At 45.1% G+C, this 22,286-nt stretch overlaps 1 protein-coding gene across 1 annotated transcript in view; it reads left to right on the top strand.

The window, feature by feature from the left end:
* The window catches only part of RAB28 (RAB28, member RAS oncogene family), a 113,915-nt gene extending 96,416 nt beyond the window's left edge, over positions 1 to 17,499 (top strand). The window contains exon 7 of the mRNA XM_081795493.1: positions 17,308 to 17,499. Coding sequence (XP_081651619.1) covers positions 17,308 to 17,484 — 177 coding nt within the window. The 3' untranslated portion in view covers positions 17,485 to 17,499. The remainder of the gene's footprint in view (positions 1 to 17,307) is intronic.
* Positions 17,500 to 22,286: the final 4,787 nt, after the last annotated feature.

Here is a 22,286-nt window from a genome sequence, read left to right as displayed (position 1 = left end):
TTTAATTGGGCTTTGCTCGTGTCCTTTTGTACACTCAGGTGAGCGTGTGTGTGTGTGTGTGTGTGTGTGGCACACGCATTCCAAAATGAACATCTAGGGTTAGGAATCATTGGTGTAACTCTACCAAGTTTTAGCTCCTGGTATGGGGGGTGCCTTTTTGGAAAGGGAAGTATGGCTATCTGAGTAGACATCCAAAAGAATCTGCCAACATAAGTACAGTTCCAGGGAGCTAGGAAAGCTCTGGAAAGAGGGACTGGCATAGGAGCTGAGAGCCCCTCCCACCTGAGACACGCACGGGGCCCTCGGCAGGGGTAGGTGGTGGAAGGTTTTCGATGGCCGTGTAGAAAGAGCAAAATGTCGATCCTGGGTGGATTCTAAGCTGTACCAGAGCCTGAAGAGTCCATGCTTCATGGCTTAATGGAAGCTCTGGGCATGGCCAGCCTCCCCTGTGTCAACCCGGCAGCCTCTTTATCTGCCCACCATCCAAGAAAAAGAGTCAAGTGTAAAGTAACAGTTCATGCAAGTGCACCATCAGGTCACTGAACCAACGTGTTATAATTGGTTAAAAACAGCAAGCTCCCTTCCCCGTTTATAAACATCTCCTCGATCAGCTCTTTGTAGCATATACAACCAAGGAAAACGAATGTCCCTGTGCCCATTGCCCTGGAATCACTGTCCCCTGCGCTTGTCCAGATGACCCTCCGATTCTGCTCAGTCCAGCACCCGCCCGACACTGCGCACACGGACTCACCTGAGCAGAGTTCTGTGCTGCTTCTGGGCTGAGGGCCAGGCATTTCCCAGGAGGGACAAGTTGGGTCCTCCAGCTTTAAACGGCTTCGAAAATGGGGAAAAGGCAACTCCGGGAGACGGCGCGTAGGGGAGTGATCATGGACTGAGAAGTCAGGCAACCCTGGGCTCAGATTCTGGTTCTCAAGTTCAATGTGGTGTGACTTTGGCAAGTTAATGAGTCACGTTGTAAATGTGTTGAATTTCTGAAGCTTTAACTCCACGCAGTCAGTAAAATGGCATGAAAAGAAGAGAACTATTCTCAATAGGGTGGGCGATGGTGGGTGATTTTGCCCGCCGGTCCCTTCAGGGAGCACGTACCCTGGAGCGAGAGGTGGGAGGTATGGATCTGTGCTGAGTCACTTTTGTTCTGGGGGTCTCCTGCTTCGAGAATCTTGTTGTGTTGGGTGCGATTCAGGTACTTAGGGCAGTCATATTTGACCACAGACCTTTTTTGCTTTGCTTACTAACTTCAGAATCCAATCCAAGCCCTGTGCAAGAAGAGATTTCCCCATGGTGGTGGCACTGCTTCGGCCCTATTAGGTCACTCTCCCTTCCAAAGTGGGAGTCTCCTGGAGAGAGGAATCTGTTTCCTCGCCAGCGTTTTGTTTCCCTTGCTGCTCTTCTCTTCCAGAGCCTAGTACAGAGCCCTACACTTAATAAATACTAAAATGAACACTTGGTGCCTGTCTGTTCCCAGCTCATCCTTAAACAACAGCAGAAGGCATTTAATTGTGACTCACCCTCTCTAGCCAAGCTGGTCAGCTCAGGGTGAGTTCTTGATCCAAACAGATCAGTGAGTTCCTTTTCCAGGATTACTGAATTGAGGAAAGGAACAGTGCCTTAGAAATGCAAGATGGAGACAGAGTTTTTGATGGCATTCAGACCCCTAGTTCCAATGCATCCTGGAGCCCAAAGACGTGTCTGGTCTTGAGCGAGAGCCAGAAACATTCTTATAAGAAACTCACATGCTGGGGTGCCTGTATTGGCTCAGTCAGTTAAGCATCCGACTCCTGATTTCGGCTCAGGTCGTGATCTCACAGTTTGTGAGTTTGAGCCCCACATATCGGGCTCTTTGCTGACAGCGTGGAGCCTGCTTGGGATTCTTTCTCTCTCTCTCTCTCTCTCTCTCTCTCTCTCTCTCTCTCTCCCTCTCCCTCTCCCTCTCCCTCTCCCTCCCTCCCTGCCCCTCCCCTGCTTGAGCTCTCTCTCTCTCTTTCTCAAATAAATAAACATTAAAAAAAATATAAGAAGCTCACATGCTTACCTAAGCTAGTTCAAGGCATGTACTTTTGGCCAAAGTAATCGTAAGCCACACAGTAATTTAGGTAGAAAATAATCCAAGGTCACTTGGGTTGAAGGTGCAGAGATTCTGTCACATTGGCAGACATTCTCACTGGCAAGCCCCTGCCTTAGGAATGAATGCTGCTGAGCAAATTGTGACATGAGTATATACTCTATAGATGATAGTCTATTGGGTCAGTCAGTTTGGATACACTGGTTATGTGTCCTCAGATGTAACTGAGGAGTCAGATGAACTGTAGAGACTGTCGGCTTTGCTTTTCTCCTAATGACTCTTGCTTCAGGCAACTGCAATTTGGGCAAATGGCTCAGCTTCGGGGCTTTGGTTCTGCCCAACCTAGGGCATCCCGTTCCCATTCTGTTGCTTTTGGTAAAACCATAACAAACTATTTCAGCAGGCAACGTGAGCCTGAGATTTGGAAGACCTCAATTCTAGTTTGCTCTGTGATTACGAACAATTTGCTTCATCTGTCTGGGCTCCCACTGAGTGCTTTGTAAAATGAGAATATTAGATCGGGAAGGAAACATAGGCTTGTCTTGCCACCTTCCTCCACACTACTAAGCAGCTAAGTCCACTTCTGTCTTCCCACCCAAGTTACCATGCAATGTTCCGTGTGCAAACTCAGGAGTATTAGAAATATACCTTTATTTTTCTATTACAACGAACTTAACTTTGTTTTTTTTAATGTGTATTTTTGAGAAAGAACATGAGTGGGGGAGGGACAGAGAAAGAGGGGGAGACACAGAATCCGAAGCGGGCTCCAGGCTCTGAGCTGTCAGCACAGAGCCTGATGTGGGGCTCAAACTCACCAGCCGTGAGATCATGACCGAGCCAAAGTCAGGTGCTTAACTGACTGAGTCACCCAGGCGCCCCAACAAATTAAACTTTTGTCTCAAGCTCCTTTTACACTTGAGTCGTGTGTCCCGTCTTTCCCCAGGGTCACGGACAAGTTCTGGAACCTTTTGAAAGAGACTGATCGATTTGGTCTCTACTACATCTATCCTCACCAGCATCCATAGAGACGTCCCCCATTATCCCATCTCGTCCTCAGTCACTGGTAGTTAAGTAACATGCTCAAAGTCTCAGATGGTTTGTAAATGACCACATGGAATGGCAAGCCCCAGACTGTGAAATTCTAGGTCAGTAAAATGTAAATATAGACATTTAGATACAGATACTGTCATATATAGATATAATAAGTATACACACATATGTGATGCTTTTAACAATTCTCCAAAGTCACTGAGGTAGGTTTCATTACCCCCATTTTACAGATGTAGAGACTGAAGGTCCGTTTTTGTAAGTAGCTTGTCCTAGTAAGAAGAGGGCATGGAGATTCTAACCCAGTTCTGTCTCACTCCGGTACCTGGGTTCTCCCCATAAGGTGCCTGTCTCAATTACGTTTGCAGAATTAGGTGAGACCTTTGGCAAAGTATCCAATGGAACACAGGCTGACTTTAGGGATGGCTGGCACATCTGTCCCATGGTGAGGACAGAAGCTTTCTTGTGGTCTGGATGCAGTTCTTTGGACACAGCAACGAAAAGCCTGTGTTCATGGCAGGGGCGGTCTTTGGATTCTCCAGAGGAAGGGCAGTGAAGGAAAAGGTGAGAACTAAATTATGAGGCAGATGTGATGGTCCCATCAGGTGTAACTTGAAGAATGGGAGAAAGATTTCTAGCAGAGGTCAGAGGTATCTGGAGCTCTGATTCTTGGATACATTTATGTAGAAGGATGAGAATTATCGCCTATGGAAAAACTTACCTGTTGTAAGTCCTATTGTATTATTAAAAATTTTTTCAGAATACATTCAATGAACTTGTAGAAAATCAAAGACACGGTACTAAGAGGCACCCACAAAACCTCCATACCTTAACATGATCACGGTTGATGTTAATAACTTAGACATATTTCTGAAGTTTCTTATAAAAATAATTGTGACTCTTGAATTAGGAATTGTTCATCTTTTTTGTTCAGCATCGTTTTATAACTCCTTTTTAAATATGGCCACATCATTTCATGACTGTATGTGAGCATAAGATATTTTGTTTTATTTTATGTAGATATAATTATATAGCCCTTTCCCCCTTTTTGGACATGGAGGGATTCCCCAACTTTTAAGCTCTAGCAAATGGAGCAGTTTCTGTCCTCTGCTCTTGCAAAGGAATCTCTATGCCTCGCCTTACCTTCTCACAGTCTCAGATGAAGCCACAGCACCTCTTCTGTCCACTTGGGTTGCCAGTCTCCTGCCTGGGCACCTTCTATGGCATCTTAGAGGGTGGATGACCCCATCTCTCTCCCATCTTTTTTTTTTTTCTAATGTTTATTTATTTTTGAGCATGAGCGGGGCAGGGGCAGAAAGAGAGGGAGACACAGAATTAGAAGCAGGCTCCAGGCTCTGAGCTGTCAGCACAGAGCCTGGTGCAGGGCTCGAACCCAGGAGCAGCAGGATCATGACCTGAGCTGAAGTCAGACTCTTAACCGACTGAGACACCCAGGAGCCTCTCCCATATTTTCAACCCATTAACACTTCCAACCATGTGTAAGTTGTTTTTTTTTTTTTTCTAAAATATCCCCCCTTGACCTTGAGTCTGCCGATTATCCCACCTATTATCTCTCTCCTCACCCAAGAATACCCAGGGTATTCTGACTTCTGTCTCCTCCATTCCACTGGAATTGTTCTTGCAGAGGCCCCTGGATGGTCCCTATGGACTTTTCTCTGGGTGTATCTTTAGGACCCTGCTTCTCCACCTGATTTCCTTGGCTTCCATGACGTCCCTGTCTTAGTCCCCCTCCAAGTTCTCTGTGCCTTGGTCTCCATCCCCTTGTACTGGTATGTCTCATCCATTCCTGCATGTTGGTGCTCCCAAGGATCTCATTCTTGGCTCTCTTATCTTCTCACTTTAGAGACCCTCTCTGCCATTTCATTCATTCTCAGCTTTATTTTTATTTTTATTTTTTTTTAATATATGAAATTTACTGTCAAATTGGTTTCCATACAACACCCAGTGCTCATCCCAAAAGGTGCCCTCCTCAATACCCATCACCCACCCTGCCCTCCCTCCCACCCCCCATCAACCCTCAGTTTGTTCTCAGTTTTTAACAGTCTCTAATGCTTTGGCTCTCTCCCACTCTAACCTCTTTTTTTTTTTTTTTTTTCCTTCCCCTCCCCCATGGGTTTCTGTTATGTTTCTCAGGATCCACATAAGAGTGAAACCATATGGTGGGAATGCAAATTGGTGCAGCCGCTCTGGAAAGCAGTGTGGAGGTTCCTCAGAAAATTAAAAATAGACCTACCCTATGACCCAGCAATAGCACTGCTAGGAATTTATCCAAGGGATACAGGAGTACTGATGCATAGGGGCACCTGTACCCCAATGTTTATAGCGGCACTCTCAACAATAGCCAAATTATGGAAAGAGCCTAAATGTCCATCAACTGATGAATGGATAAAGAAATTGTGGTTTACATTCTCAGCTTTAATCACTTTCAGTAGTTGCTAACCTCTCCCAACCAAACCTCCGTTACTATCTTGAACCATTCTCCTAAGCCTTATTCAGGCTTCTATCCTTCCAATTTACAAACACTTGTCAAAATCTTCACATGTGCTAGGATTTGCTCTAGGTTGGATTAAAAAATGAATAAAGCATGGTCTCCGAAACTCATATGTCCATTGGTTACTGGATGTATCCACTTGGATGATACACACATTCTACAACTCTTCTCTTCTCCAGATCTGCTCCCATGCCTGTGCTTAGTTACTGGTATCACACCCAGCTAGGTGCCCAAGCAAACTCAGGGCTTATCCTAGACTCAATCTCTATATCCTGTGACTCTGTCAATGAATGTTTCTGAATCGATATGCTGCCCTTTTCACCTTTCACTACAGCCCCATCCTTGGCCCTCATCTCCTACCTATTCTTTTGCAGTTACCTTTTAATGGACTTGGGGGCCTTCAGGATGGTTTCTGATAACAAATATCCCTTGTTGCTACATCATCCCTTGGTTGAAACTTCTGGTGGCTTCCCATTCCGTATGGAGTACACTTCAAGTGCTTTCCTGGAATATCCTTGTTCCCTACTCTATTGGGCATATCTAAGGGCATCCTGGTCCTTACCCCTTTAGCTATTTTTAATGCCACTCTGCATGTTACACTCTATGCTTTATAACACTAAACTGCTTGTAGTTTAACCATCTTAATTCCTTAGTAGAGGCATTACTATCTTTACCTGTAGTCCCTTACATTCCTGTTTCGTTTCTCCAGCTCCATTTTTTCCTTAAATCTAACCTCAGTCTTCGTCATCTCAGAAAGCCTTGCCTGGCCTCCTCCTCCGCATCGCATAGGCTTGGTCACCCCAGGTTCTGTGCAATCTTAGCAGCCTGTGCATGTCTTCTTCACTATATACATCACACTGTTTATCTGTTCACATGCCTATCTTCCTTAGGAATTCAAACAAATGTTGAACAAATTAATTAAATATCCCATGTATGTACCTAGAAATTCTGTGTTAGTTGCCGATCACTCTAGTTCAGAATAATTTGTGCAGCTTCCCATCATAAAACCAAGGGAGAAATGTATCCTCAGGATTCTCCAAGGTCCCCAGTTGGGCCAAGAACTGGGATTTCACCTTTGACCTCCTGACTTGCCATTTTAGGCACTGACTTTTTGACCACAGCAAAGCTCCCAGAATTTCAAGGCACTGGGCAAACTCTCTGCCCCACAGATTAATTTTAGAGTCATTGAAATTCTGCCAGCTCTGGGGGCAATGATTGGGAGCCAGGCTGACAACCAGCAATGGAGGAAATTGCTCTGTGTCTATTTCAAGATGAGAGAGTTGTAACCACGGTCTCTCCCCCAGTGATGCTGTTCGAAAAAACATAAATTTAATACTTTCATGAAACTCAATCTTCTAACCATAAGAGTTTCAGGGCTCTCTTTGATGTTCAGGAAAAGTAGCTTAGTGCCAATGTCTCTTGCACATATGGTGTGAAAGCCATGAGCTCAGCATCTTGGGTCCCTAACTATTTGGAAGGAGTAGTTAATATCTGTTTCAATAACTCACCAAGTATTTATTCAGTGCGTGCTATGTTAAAAACATATTATGTTGCTGGAGAATGAGTATAGATTTCTGGGTCAGATGAAAGGGCGTTCACATCCTATCTTGGCCCCTAACTGGCTGGACATCATTGGCAAACCCTGCTTCCCACTGAGCTTTGGTTTTCTCATGTGTGTGAAATAGGTTTAGAATATTTACCTTTCAGGGATCTAGGAAGGATTATGTGAGGTAGAGTAAAAAAGAATCTTCCTAGCACAGTGTCTGGTACCTAAATGGTCATTTGAGAGAGAGGCCAGGAGAACCCAGTTTCCTACAAGTGTAATTCGAGTTGACAACTTGAGGTCCTTATCTTATTACAAGTAGCATGAAAAACCATTAGGGATGCATCCATTAGAAATGTGTTTGGCTGTGGAATGCAAAACCAGTGGTGAGCCAGTAAATGATTAACAAGTGACACTCTGGGGAAAATTAAATGTTGATTTGTAGTTTTTGCTCATTTCTATGGTGGAAATACTCCCACCATGGCTGATTTCAAGCTCCCATTATGATGTCAACCAATGTGGAGTTGAGAAGATATGTAGTACCTGGTAGAGTGTGTACTATCACGTATAGTATGGTGTCGGGAGATACGTGCCATCCCCACACTCAGATACAATACATGTCCATAGCCTCATGAGCGTAGATAATAGCAAAATTTGTAAAATATTTGGGAATTGATGAGTTTTCAGTATTTACTGCCGTTAACCAATGTATTTGAGTGTAAGATTATATAACTTAATTTTTTATGAGATTCTTTATTTTTAATGTTTATTCTTGAAAGAGAGAGAGAGAGAGAGAGCAAGTGGGAGAGAGGTGGAGAGAGGGAGACTCAGAATCTGAAGCAGGCTCCAGGCTCTGAACTGTCAGCACAGAGGCCAATGCAGGGCTCGAACCCGTGAACCAGGAGATCATGACCTGAGCCGAAGTCGGACGCTTAACCGACTGAGTCACCCAGGAGCCCCTATAACTTAATTTTTAATAATGTTCAAGTTTAACTGGCTCACTAAGTTTCTGAAAATTTAACGATTCTCTCTCAGGATCTGGTTCAGTCAGTTCCAGCACACTGCTGCCCAAAGTCCTACTCTAGTGCCTTACACACTCACATTTTATTTGTGTTGTGATGATAAGTTCAGGGATGGGCAGCTCAGGGCTGGTGGCTTGGTGAGGTCATCAGGGACCCAGACACTTTCTGCTCCACCATCCTGAGAATGGGTCCTTCATCCTCATGGGTATTGCTGCAAGATTGCAAGATGGCTGCCATCCCTTCAGACTCCGCACCCACATCCTATGCAGCAAGAAAGGGGAAGGAGAAAAAGGGTGACGTGTTTATTTGGGAAGAGACTCAGTATACTTTCCAATTGCTGCTGTAACAAATTACATGTTTAACAAAAAAACAACAGTGGCTAAAATCAGCACAAATTTATTACCTTATACTTCTGGAGGTCAGAAGTCCTTAATGATTCTCACTGGGCTAAGGTTGAGGGGTCGGTAGGGCTGTGTTCTTCTGTGGAGGCTCTAGGCAGTCACTGAATTTCTTGGTTTATGGTCTCATTCTGTCCTCAAAGCCAGGAATAGCCAGTTGGGTCTTTCTCTCCTCATATCACTTGGACTCTGCTCTTGTCACATCTCTTTCTCTGATTTCCCTGCTTCCCCCTTGTTCATTTATGAGGCCCTTGTGGTGACATTTGACCTACCTGGCTAATCCAGAATAAGCTCCCCATCTCAAGATCCCTACCTTAATCCTATATGCAAAGTCCCTTTTGCCAGAGAAGGTAACATTCACATGTTCCAATGATTAGGACATGAGCAACTTTGGGGGCCATTATTCTGCCTACCACAGACACCTTCCAAAGGGGCTATTTCCTACCTCCCACTGCCCAGATATGAACTGTCACAAGGCCATCCTGAGTACAAGACAGGCTGGAAGATCAAGTTTTAGCTTTTAGAACAATATAGAAAGCTTGAATAAGGAGGCAGCAGTTGGAAATGACAATTGTGTCCACCAACCAACAATGTCTGCCATATTGGGAAACAGAAATTAATAGCCAAGCAGGTCTGTCCAGAAGTCTGCTACTTGACTCAATGTAATTATTATTATTTTTTAAATAGGCTGCTATCCTAAATTAGTAATTGGTGGGTTTGCTATATGAAAGGTCATTGTTTGAGCATACTTCCTTGCTTGCCTGTCCTTTTCTCTTCTTCTCTTCCTCTGTGGGTTTATCTCAGGTTTCTAGCCTATCTCCTGGCATGTAGTAGACAAAAGAGATGAGTTTCCAGGCTCACTTTCTTGTCTTACCCAGGGTGGGTGAGAGGTTGACCACTATTCTCTTCAAATCAAGGCGGAGGGGATAGGGATGTAGCATAATCCAGTTGCTCTCACCGATCCGTCGTCAATCTTGTTGGACAATTTGTCCCACGTGGCTCTTCCATCCATTTTTCAATTGCTTAGACCCTGTAATGGGAGGAGTCATGGGCAAGGAGTTAGGTAGTCAGATATGTTGACATGGAGACTAGAGTTGCCTACAGGGAGGAAGGACTTCCTGGTGCAAGAGGACACAATGGCTCCTCACTGGCTTCACCACAGTACCTGACGAGAAGCAGGTCATAGAAAAGTTTGTAACTGGGAGACCCGTTCCTCCCCAAGTTGGCCACTGCAAAGAGGATAGAACCCAAGAGCAAATAGTCTTGTGGTGTCACTCAGGTAAACCTCCAATAGGCAAGCAGGGGAAGTTGGAACAAGACCGTGTCACTCAGGGTCCCATTTATAAGGTAAGAAATGGCAGGACTTCACTACCCTCAAAAGCTTTGTTGCGCTTAGAAACTTCTAGGCTTTTTCATTTTGACAGAGATAGCTAATGTGACAGTGCATCTCTGAGGTGAAGCTGCAGCAGCTATGTTTTTTAGAGTTTAAGCATTTTCGTTCTCCTTCCACAGTCCTGATTATGTCTACTTTGCTAACTTGCGTATGTATATGTGCTTCACCAATCTTTTGGGCGCACAGGTGAAGTAAAAATAAATGTGAAAACGAACAAGAGATTGGGCAAGCAAGAGGCAAGCTAGGAAATCGGCTCTGGGCGTCCGAGGGAAGCCAGGACGGTCAGAGGGCCGGGGGACTGAGAAGCCACAGGAAGCAGGGGGCGATTTGGATAAACACTTGATGTCTCTATATGGTGCTGAGGTCGGAGGAGGCCCGGAAGGAATTTCAGGGAAGAGATATTATAGACTAAGAACTTCCCTTTTGAGCCTCTCTAAACAAGGGCTTCGTATGCATATGGAGTGGTGTGGTTTTTCTCGCTGCCGCTTCTCCTTTCTGTAAACCGCATGTGCTGCATAAATGAAGCCTGGAGTCGTCCAGATGCCGTTGAGCCGGCTGAGAAGCTGCCCGAGGACACCCGGGAGCCCTTGGAATAGGCTCCATGCCTCTCTTTGTCCCTTCCCGTGCTCTGCCTCATGGTAGTAGCCTGGATTGTACAGGATCTTGTGAATCCACTTACTCCTGTCTGCCCGCGGGAGCCTTTGGAGGTAAACTTGATTCATCCAGGTGATTCAAGGCATGTTTTGTGACAGGACATCTATGTTCACACATGGTGTGGGGCCAGCACAAACCAAAGGCTCTCCACCTCGACACACGATCATTGTTCAGACACGCATGGGAAGCACACGTTCTTTAAAAAAAAAAAAAAAAAATGTGGTTAAGTATATATAACATAACACTTGCCATTTTAAATAACCTTTTAAAGTTGATTTATTTTGAGAGAGACAGAGCGCATGCATGAGTGAGGGAGAGGGGCAGAGGGAGAGACAGAGAGCATCGCGAGCAGACGCCGTGCCCAGCGCAGAGCCCAGCGTGGGGCATGACCCGTCGCATGACCATCATGACCTGAGCCGAAACAAAGAGTCAGGCGCTTCACGGACTGAGCCACCCAGGTGCTCCCCCCCCCCCCCCCGCATTTTAATCATTTTTAAGGGCACGGTTCAGTGGCATTAAGTACATTCACGTCGTTGTTCAACCATCGATACTGTCAGTCTCCAGAACTTCTCCAGTTTTCCAAAGGGAAACTCTGTTCCCATTAAACAGGGTTCTTCCTGTCCCTTCTTCCTCGCCTCTGGCGACCACCATTCTGTACCATCCCACTGTCTGTTGCAATGAACGTGACTACTCTTGGCACATCATGTCAGTGGAATCGTGCAGTATCTGTCCTTTTGCACCTATATTCTTTCAATTTGGGTGATGTCTTCAGGGCTCATCCATGTTATAGTACGTGCCAGAGTATGTGTACTATGTGTCCACGCAATTGTATGTATATATCCTATTTTGTTTATCCATTCGTCTCTTGCCAAGTGCGTCTCATTCCGGTTTTGATGTCTGTTTCCCTAAAGATGAGTCACTTGGGGTATCTTTTCATGCACTTATTGCCCATTTGCAGATCTTTGGAGAAATGTCAACGAAGGTCTTTTGCCTCTTTTTATTTTTTTTAACCGAGTTGTTTATTTTTTGTTGTCAAGTTGCATACGGTATGGAATACTTGCATAACAGATCAGGGAACAGTGATAAGTGTCACGTTCAGAGTCCTCACTCGCCAGTAAATGGGCCTGCCCACCCTTCCCTCATTTTAGGTCAAGGTTTTAAAGTTTCGTTTACAACTGTTTGTGTCTGGAATATTCCAGTCTCCTGTTGTCACCTTGGCAATCACTGGGCATTTCAGCGAGAAGATATCCGTGCAAATGGCATAGCATTGTTTTAGAACTAAGGAATCCAGAGAGAGGAGAGTTGGAAATCTGGCAGCTGGTCTATTGACTCTATAATGTCGACTTGGGCAGAGGGCCTGAAATGGTAGAACCCAACCCAAGTTTTCCATGTTCTAATTATCTTTTGACCACTGTTGGGCAAAGCTCCATTTGGCTTACCTTACTGGCACTTCTGCTGCCCATGCTGTCTTGAGGGAAAATAGATAGGGTGGCTCTCTGAAGAAAACGCCATGGAATGTTAAAAAAAACAAAGCAAGTCGGCCTTACGGCCAGGGGTGGGGGGATGTGAGAGTGGAGTGAGAAGGAACTCCAGCCTCTGAGTACCCCTCCAAGTCTTCAGAGAAGCCCAAGAAGCGACTACATCTTCAGTCCTCCAGGAACTTGCCCTGTCAGCGTTGTATGGCTTCAGTTTTATTCCTCTGCCACTCTTGATTTCTGGAGCCATCCATCTTCTGGGCATTGCTCGTCGACGCTGGCCCCAGGGCTGCTGATACCTACTAGTACCTGCTCAAGGCTGCTGGAACTGGCCTCAAACACACCACGTCCACTTGGTGCTCTTGGCATCAGTGTTCGCAGGTACCCTGCCCTGAAGCTGTCCCATTCTTCTCAGATTTGCTTTTCTATGGCAACCCCCTTACTGCAAATCCAGCCCGAGCCCTGTGTACAGGACCTTCTGGCTCTCTGTCTACCTGACAACAGGAGCTCTACCCAGACCCACCCCACAGATGCAGACAAGTTGCTCTCTCACCACACTTGTGTCCAGGAGCTCACTCTCTTGAGGGCAAGCTTTGCTCTTCCAGGACAGTCTTATCTCTCTTCCTTATTAAAATATACCCCGTTGGGACCCCACTATGCCTCCATCATTGCCAGCTGTGAATAAACCTCAGGGTGGGCACAGATGAGGCTCAGACTAGGATCCCAGTGTATTATTCTTCTTAATTAATTAATTAATTAATTCAAGTTCAAGTTACTTAACATACAGTGTAGTCTTGGTTTCGGGAGTAGAACCCAATGGTTCTACTTGCATGTAACACCCAGTGCTCATCTCAACATGTCCATCACGTATGTAGCACATCCCCCTACCCACCGCCCCTCCAGCAACCCTTAGTTTGTTCTCTGTATTGTATTGAAGAGTCTCTTATGGTTTGCCTCCCTCTCTGTTTTTATCGTATTTTATCTTTCCTTCTTTTCTCCTGTGTTCATCTGTTTTGTTTCTTAAATTCCACATATGAGTGAAATCATATGGTATTTGTCTTTCTCTGACTGACTTATTTCACTTAGCAGAATATACTCTAGTTCCATCTATGCTGTTGTAGATGGCAAGATTTCATTCTTTTTGATCACTGGGTAATATTCCATTATACACACACACACACACACACACACACACACACACACACACACACCAATCTTCTCAATCTTCTTTATCATTCATCAGTCGATGGGCATTTGGGCTCTTTCCATAATTTGGCTATTGTTGATAGTGCTGCTATCAACATTGGGGTGCATGTGCCTCTTTGAATCAGCATTTTTATATCCTTTGGATAAATACCTAGTAGCACAATTTCTGGGTCATAAGGTAGTTCTATTTTTAATTTTCTGAGGAACCTCCATACTGTTTTCCAGAGTGGCTGTTTTCTGGTATATTCTTTTGAGGAGAAAGACACTATATTTCAGCTACAGTTATTCATTCACTCGTTTTCCCTGGAGATGATTCTAACAAAAACGTACTTCCATGTTTCAAGTTGCAAGGTCTAAATTTTATTCCTTCACTGAGAATACTTGGGCATTGTATCTTAAAATGTTTTGCTCTGTTCTTAAGTATACACACACACACACACACACACACACACACACACACCCCTACTAACATATTCATTTCTGAATCCTCCTGGGGAGATTGAGGAACCTAGAGAATTTAATTGAGTTTAGAGTCTTCCTGGAATAACTAAAAGAACAGCCATTAAAGGTTAATGGGATGCATTTATTATTCTGCTAGGCTCTTCTGTATACTCTTTCAATAAACAACCCCAGTGGAGAAGAACCCAGAGCTAGGCTGTATAACATTGGGACTCACGGACGGGGAAGGCAAAGTGCTGGGCTCATTGAAGAAATATTTCCTTTTTTTCACATGGCTTTAAATGGCATTATAATCAAAGATGGAAGAAGCACTTGTGGTTAATTTAACAGATCCGTTAGTGAAAGGACCTTTGGACACACGTCCAAACTTTTCATTATATAAATAGGGAAACCGCTCAAATGGGGAAAATAACTTGCTTGAACTCAAATCCTTAGAGCCAAGTGTCACTTGTCCATCATCTGTGGCCAAATAAGCCTATGCGGGTAGTTCTGAATCATAGTTATTATCCTCAAACTGTTTGTAAATGGTTGTTACTGACTAGTAATGACTCGTGGTATTTACCTTTCCAGGGTCTAACATTTTAACATGTCACAGAAACTTGATGCCTAGGAAGAAGGTTTTGATGGTAAAATCAGCTCTATTCTAAGACCATCTAGAAAACGGGCTGGGCAGGGCTCTTTACCTAGGGTCTTTGGAAGGACTTCCAAATTCCACTGATATTATATGAATTATTTTACGCACGGGTAGGTTTGTGTGTTTTCTTTAGGGAGAGGATCTGTTTATCCTGGACTCTCTTGGTTGTATAAGACAGAAACCTTGAGCATAAAGGTAATTTATTGGCTTATTTTTCATGGGCTTATACCCAGGGCACTAATAGCTTCCAGAATGGCTGAATATGGTTATTCTGTTTCTCTTTTCCACCTCTCAACTAAACTCGCCTGTCACTTCATTTCTGATTTGATGTTCTCTCTCCTTGGTGGACAAAAAAAAGCCATCAACAACTCCACACTCACCCCTCCCAGCTTAGTACTTCCGGATGGTAAGAGAGTGACTGTTAGTCCCCAGCATGGGTCACATAGACCAGCCTTCACCATCCCTGGGGCTAGGGCCTTGAGCTCCTCTGGCTGATCACCCTGGGGTTGCACACACTGATATTGACAGTCTTACTTCTAGAGCCATATGTGGGGAGAGGTCCACACAGAGGGCAGAAGGAGGGGGCCGGTAGTACACATGGAGCATAGGCTGCCATTCGCCAGATTTTCAAAGGGTCTGTGATCGAAAAGTTGAAAAACTGTAGGCATTTCTAAGAGCAAAGGCCATATTATGGACCTCCTCCTAAACACTCTCCTGGTCTAACTTAAGGAGATAGGATGTTTTATTTTTATCCAGGAACACATGTTTTGCTTCATCCACACAGGTGTGCTTTGAGTTCTCACGCTGCGATGTAAATGTGTTTGCGATTTCAGTTTCTTATTCGGAGACATTTTGTGTCTGGCTTGGCTTCCTCTGTGCAGTCTACAGGTAGGGTCCCTGCCAATTTACATGGAATAAATAAAACAGTTCTGCTCTCTGTAAGATGTAATTTGCACACCATGTGATTTTGTCACAGCCTGACCGCCTGTGACTGTCATCCCTGGAGGGGCTACACAGTTCTCGTCCATCAGGACCCAGGAGCATCCTAATCCCCGGAGATCTCACTGCGCAACCTTGCTTCCCTCAGCCTCGGGGCCTGGGAGCCCACCCAACTAAGCGCTGTACCGCGGGCTCAAAACCTTTACAGAATCCCATGAACGTTCAACTTGTTTGGTCTTCCTTTCTTGGGGGAATTAAAAGAAGTAATATTTGGGGCCGTTCTAAAGAGGGGAGTCATCCTCCCCTGGATTGATAGAGAACACCTACCCAGGAGAATGGAAATTAGACAAAGTGTGGTGCTGATGAGGAACAGAGGGAATGTAGGTGTACATTAGAGAATTTGTGTTAGTGTTCCCCTGAGGCTCGCTCTGATGGCCTATCAGGGTGTATTGAGGGGCTATTAAACTCTAGGGCTTTCCGTGTGGGAAGTCAAGTGGGACGGGGGTGGGGGTGCCGGAGGTGCAAGGAGTCGGGGACAGGAGGGAGTCCTGGTCAGCTCTCTTGTCTCAGGGGCCATCCTGCTGGATCAATAACCCTCCGCCGACTACGTCCCAAGGGAGCTAAGTTCTGCCACAGGGAGTATTCTCCCAGAATTCTACCTGCTACCTTCCCTCAGGTCACCTGTGAGGCTCCAGAGACATAGGAAATAAAGCTCTAGTACTATGCTAGAGATGTTCACCTGAGCCTATCCGCATGCTTGCCCAGGGCTGAGATGCTGGGGTAAGGATATTACACGAGTCACATTTGTCAGTTGAAGAGCACGGCGAGTTGACTGTGCAGAAGAGTGTCTTGTCAATGTGAGAGCCACCATCTCCCACCTGGGGTGAAGATTTCATGCTCCTCCCTAAATCACAGGGCCTGGAGCCTGGGAATGACCCTTCCCAGAATTCCTTTCAGCAAGCCTCCAGCTCGGATTTCATTATCGACAACGGGCCCCAAGGGGTGACTTACAAGGGGGAATAGAGGCCAAATCAGTATCATTGCTTCTCTGGCAGCAGTGAGGGGTGGGTTTGGGCAAGTGGGGGGCTTTGTGGTGGCTTCCAGGTGTTATCCTGGAGTTAACCCTTTGCTGCCTGTGGTTTTCATCAGTGGTCATTCTTTGACTCCTTCAACTTTGGCTCCTTTCGAAGTTAGTAGTGAAGCAGGGGGCTGGTGGAAGCCGTCCCTGGCTCTCTCTTCTTCAGGTCTCCTTGTGGTTTCGTTAGAACCGATTTCCCTTTCTGTGTGAACTACCTGCAGTGTATTTTTCTGGCTGTTCCGTGACTGCTATTAAAAAGCGTTTGTATATGCAAAGATGTCTGTGCGTGAGAGGGAGTGTGAAAATTCAGAGTTTTTGAAAAGCCCAAAGCCCGAAGTGGGCTTGGGAAGAATACCACGTGCTGTAAGCGTTACCTCAATAAAGCGGTTATTTGGGGACCGAGTCTGATGGAATTTCTGGGCAGTGGCTGTTTGATTTAAGAGAGGATATTTAGTATTGTAACATACTATTATCTTCAGAATGCTAAGAAACCAAAACAAAACAATCCAAGATATTATTTTGTTAATGTGAATTCCTTGAAGTGGAGCTCAATGAAATCTTGGTTGGTGGCGGTACTTGGAAGACAGGAGTGATTCTTAAGGATTCGAAGGAGAGAGGCCTGAGCCCCCCAGAGGGAGGAGCTTCAGGTTCTCCACGGGGCTTGGGCTGCTCCCTCACCTTTGTGGGTCTATGCTCAAATGTTATCTTGTCAGTGAAGTTCTCTATGGGTGAACGCCGTTTCAAACCACCTTCACCTCCACCCTTCTGAGCCTTGCCTTTTCCCCATTTCTGCTTCCTTGCTCCCTTTTTCATCATGGTGCAAGGTGTCTGACAGACTGTGTCTTACCTGGTTTGCTCTTACAGTGCAGAACCGGCTTGGGATTCTCTCTCTCCACTGACTCCCATAAAGGCAGACAGGTTTGTCCGTGGTGTTCACGGCTCTACCCTCAGTGCCCGAACTCTCCTTGGCACCTACTCGACACTCAAGAGGTAGTTGTTGAACAAGCGAGTCTCATTACCCACACACGTAACCACAGGTAATACTTTCTTTTCTTCTTCTTACATGTATATTTAATATAGCTCTATACAGGATCTTAGATTCTTGTTTATTTTTTTTAAATTTTAGTCTTTTCCGCTTAGCCTGAAGGAGTGCATCTCAATGGAAAATAAAATGAAGATGCACACGTTTTTCTCCAGGATTTGAGGTGTGGAGGGCGGGGTGGGTAAAGCCTGGTATGTAGCACTTGGCTAGTCTACTGGCTCTGCCTCCTGCTGGGGGCTCTTGCTGGTGTCTGAAGGGAGGAAAGTGCCACAATGAAAACAACAGTCTTCACCGCACATCACTGAAATATCTGAAAATGTCACTGAAAGAGACAAAGCAAAGAGGTTGGCAGATTTTCCCCAGACTTCCCCGGGCTGGGGAGGGGGCAGCACAGTGGTCTCCCGCTTCTGGGGCAGTAAGTGGCCCAGAGATGTCACCCAACCAGGCCCGGCAGGAGAGGACGAAATGGCAGGTTCTGTCCCTCAGCCGAAAGGGCCTTGTTTCCAGCCAACAGTGTGTGTGTCCTCGGGCACATGGGAGACACCGGGTGGGGACTTTTTGAATGGATTGGGAAGAAGTAGGAGGCAGGGGCTCCCGGAGAGCCTGACAATACTGTTTTTACACTCGGATTGCGGACTCTGTTTTACTCTCAGGCTGCAACAGCCTCAGAAGCCATGGATTATACCTCTGCTTCTCCAGCTCCCTGGTTGCAGAGACCATGACAGGGACCCCTTCTGTTCTTTCCTGTCCCTTTTCCTCTGTGCTGAGACGACAACTTCAGTACAAATATAGTACGGCTGTCACGCCTGCTGGGAACAGGCACGTATCACATTAATTAAGTTGTTTTTTCAGCCTTAGCCTTTGTCAAGTGGTATTGGGTGGCTCTGATTTAGTGGTAAATACAAATAATACTCAGAAGTCTTACATCTTGGGGCGCCTGGGTGGCTCAGTCGGTTAAGCATCCAACTTTGGCTCAGGTCATGATCTCACGGTCTGTGAGTTCGAGCCCTGCGTCGGGTTCTGTGCTGACAGCTCAGAGCCTGGAGCCCGTTTCAGATTCTGTGTATCCCTCTCTCTCTGCCCCTCCCCTGTTCATGCTCTCTCTCTGTCTCAAAAATAAATAAACGTTAAAAAAAATTAAAAAAAAAAGAAGTCTTAAATCTTATGAAAATACTTGTTGATGAGACAGTGATCTAGAACACCATCATCTAAGAGAACTTTCTGTGCTGTCCACTGTGGTGGTCATGAGCACACGGAGTGAGGCTGGTGTGACTGAAGAACCGAACTTCTAAATTTCTTAAATTCTTATCAGTTTGAGGGACGCCTGGGTGGCTCAGTCGGTTGAACATCCAACTCTCAGATCATGATCTCATGATTGATGAGTTCGAGTCCTGCATCTGGCTCTGCGCTGGCAGCCTGGAGCTGGCTTGGGATTCTCTCTCTCCCTCTCTCTCTCTCTCTCTCTCTGCCCCTCCCCTGCTCCTGCTGGCTCTGTCTCTCTCAAAATAGAGAAATTAATTTTAAAAAGTTTCTTTTCATTAAAAAATTAAAAAAAAAAATTCTTGGGGCACCTGACTGGCTCAGTCAGTTAAGTGTCTGACTTCGGCTCGGGTCATGATCTCGCAGTTCATGAGTTTGAGCCCCATGTCGGGCTCTGTGCTGACGGCTCGGAGCCTGGGGCCTGCTTCCGATTCTATGTCTCCCTCTCTCTCTGCCCCAACCCTGCTCATGCTCTGTCTCTCTCTGTCGCAAAAATAAATAAAAACGTTAAAAAAAAATCTTAGTAGTCTTGTCGTGATGAGCACCAGGTGACACAGGGAAGTGTTGAAACATTGTATTGTATACCTGAAACTAATATTAGACTGTATGTTAACTAGTTGGAATTTAAATAAAAAGTTAACAGAAAATTTGATAGCCACATATGATCGATCTAGAATATACTTATATGCTTTTAAAAAGACTATCATGAAAATCAAAACACAAAATTTAAATGAAAATTTAATCCTCAGAGAACAGTAGTCTCAATGACATGTACATTCAGCCTTTCTGTAGTTTTGCTTTCATTTTGCTTTTTATGTGATGATTTTGATGACTAACCCTTGATATTTAGGAAGGGATCCCAGGGAAGGATTGACTTCTTACATCCTCTGTCAGTAAGAGATTGATCCTCTGGGCATGCTGAACCAGACTAAGGGCCAGACCCGGGTCCAGATGCATTCTCAAAGGATGTGGCCACTGAGGGCCACCAACTGGCTGGCCATCTTTTGATGTCACCTCTTCCACCTAGAACCTTCTTTCCAAAGGTCAGTGGTACTCACTGTAACTAAGAAGACAGGCACAACCTATTGAATGGTCATTTTAGGCCAGACACCATGGTAGATATTTCTGTAGGTATCATTGCATTTTATTCAACTTTGCATGAGCAATATTTTCATCATTGTTTTATATATGAGTAAACTGAGCCACTCTCTTCTGGTCACATAGCTAGAATGGGACATTTGGCCTTGAGCTTAGGACTCTGTTTCCCAAAAGACAGTGCTCTTCCTCTGTGCCACCTGTCACCATAGCCAGGCTCAAAGCAGCCTGAGGTAAGGCAGGAAATGTAACTTGACCCACATGCACTCAAATGAAAGGGATCTTCCTAAGCAGCAAGACATGAACTTGGGTGATTCTTGAAAAGCTTATATCCCTTGGGCTTCTGGCTTCCACTTTACAGAGCATATGTTTAAAATGAAATCTCCTTCCACGTCTTCTTGTTAAGCACTATGATTGTCTATGCGAGATACTTGTTTCTGTTGGGGTCTTGTCTGCAAAGGAAGACTTTGTTCACAAAGATTCTCAGGACTGGGGACCCACAGAGTCACATTCTAGATAATCTAAGTGAGCAGAAGCTGGTTCCCTCCACGCACAGGTTACAGCCCATCTCTGGCTTCACTCAACTGTAGAAACACCAGAGCAACGATAGTGCCTTTCGCAGCTGTCCAGTCAGAGACACGGGCCAGATCTTCAGTTTGACTGAAGATTAGAGAACAAAGCAATTGCTATTTCCCAGGAATCCTGGCCCCAGGAATTGTGGGTGGTGGTTGGCAATAACAGACGATGCTGTAGACAAGAGGCATTCCCAGAGCATCACACACGATGTCTTTGCTTTGAAGACAAGATCAAGTTACGTTGGTCTTCATTCTGGGAGAATCCCCCCTTTGACACTCGATGTGTGATCATGCTTTTCTTTTCTTTTTTCCTTTTTTTTTTTTTTTTTTTGTAAAGACCTGATGAGAGTTTATTATAATTCAGTTGGTAAGCAAATTCAATTATTTAGCGACACACATTTTAATAATTACAGTGTCGAGTGATGACATTATACCAGGACATACTCAAACTTGAGGAATTTCGTATAATGTTTGGAACACATATAGCATCTACCCCCATAATAAAACTTCAGGTTTATCATTATTTGTCTGACAGTTCTTCTGGTGTAACTCAATGTACCGAATAAACTAGATTAATTAGTCTGATTAATTAGGAAGCTCCTCTGTGCTTCCTCTGAACAGATTGTGGGTGGTGCCCTTGGAAGAGCTTCCAACTCTGAGTTTACACAACAGCCAGTTGGGGTCCGAGAGGAGTTTTATTTGCTAAGGAGCCCTTTGTAGCTGGGTGGGATGTGGTAGCGTTTTGGAGGTGGGCAGACCTTGTGTCCATCCTGTCTGTCCCTGCTTAGCCATGTGACTCTGGGAAAGTCATTTCTGAAAGGACTTCAGGTAGCTACTTCTGGTGTCACCCACATCTGAATTTGGGCCCACGGACCAGTCTGCTGGTAGGCTGTAAGCCCACGAGAGATGCCTCACCTCCAGGCTAAAGCATTTAACCACCAGCATGAGACCATCCTGCACTCATTTCTACAGCTGTGCCCACTCTGGAAGCGCCCTGTGAGATGCACCTTCCAGATAGCTGGGCAGGATGAATGTCTGAGCCACCACAGGAGGCCATCCCTTCTGGTCATCTGAATCCACAGAGGACTTTATGGGAGGAAGAAAAGCTAATGAGATGTGAGGGTGTTTCCTACCAAAGCATGATCTTAGCCATTTCAACAAATACATCTTTTTCTTTTCTGTCCTGAAAACACTGAGAAAGGGCCAGGAGTTGTGTTCTAGATCATGCTGCACTGGTGCTGAACCTTGGATGAACATGGTTTCCTTCTGCCTCAGCATCGCTTTGCAAGTAGTGGGTGCTTTTGTGTGGAGAGGCTATTTTGATGATGAAATTAGATAAGGAAGAAAATACGATAGAGATTCTCTACCTGGTGGGCCCAACAGCCCAGTGCCACATGGAAGGAACAGCCACATCCTGGGGCAGGCCACTTTCGTTGGAAAAAATAATTCAGACCAAACTTTGGGAACCACTGTTACACTATTTCAAATCTGTATGCACCTCAGGGCCTTTGCATCGTGTTCTCTCTGCCTGCTTTGCTCCTACCAGGTATTTTAATACCTCGCTCTGTCAGCACTTTCAGGTCTTTGCTAGCTTTCTTGATGAAGCCTATCCTGAGTGCCTCATTTAAATCACAGTGACTGCTGCTTACCACCATGGCCATTCAAATTGTTCCTTACTGTGCCCTGTTTTTTTTTCACAGCACATATCACTTTCTAAGATCATATTATTTACTTATTTTCTAATATTATGTAATTTATTTACTGTCTGACTCCTCCATTAGGACACAAGGTTCATGATGGATTATTTTGTTCATATATATGTTCCTAGCACCTAGAATGACATCTGGCATATAGTAGGTGTTCAACAGATA

This window comes from Panthera onca, chromosome B1 (genome assembly GCF_046562875.1).
Source record: "Panthera onca isolate mPanOnc1 chromosome B1, mPanOnc1 haplotype 2, whole genome shotgun sequence".
NCBI lineage: Eukaryota > Metazoa > Chordata > Mammalia > Carnivora > Felidae > Panthera > Panthera onca.
This window is presented reverse-complemented; position numbering and strand designations above follow the sequence as displayed.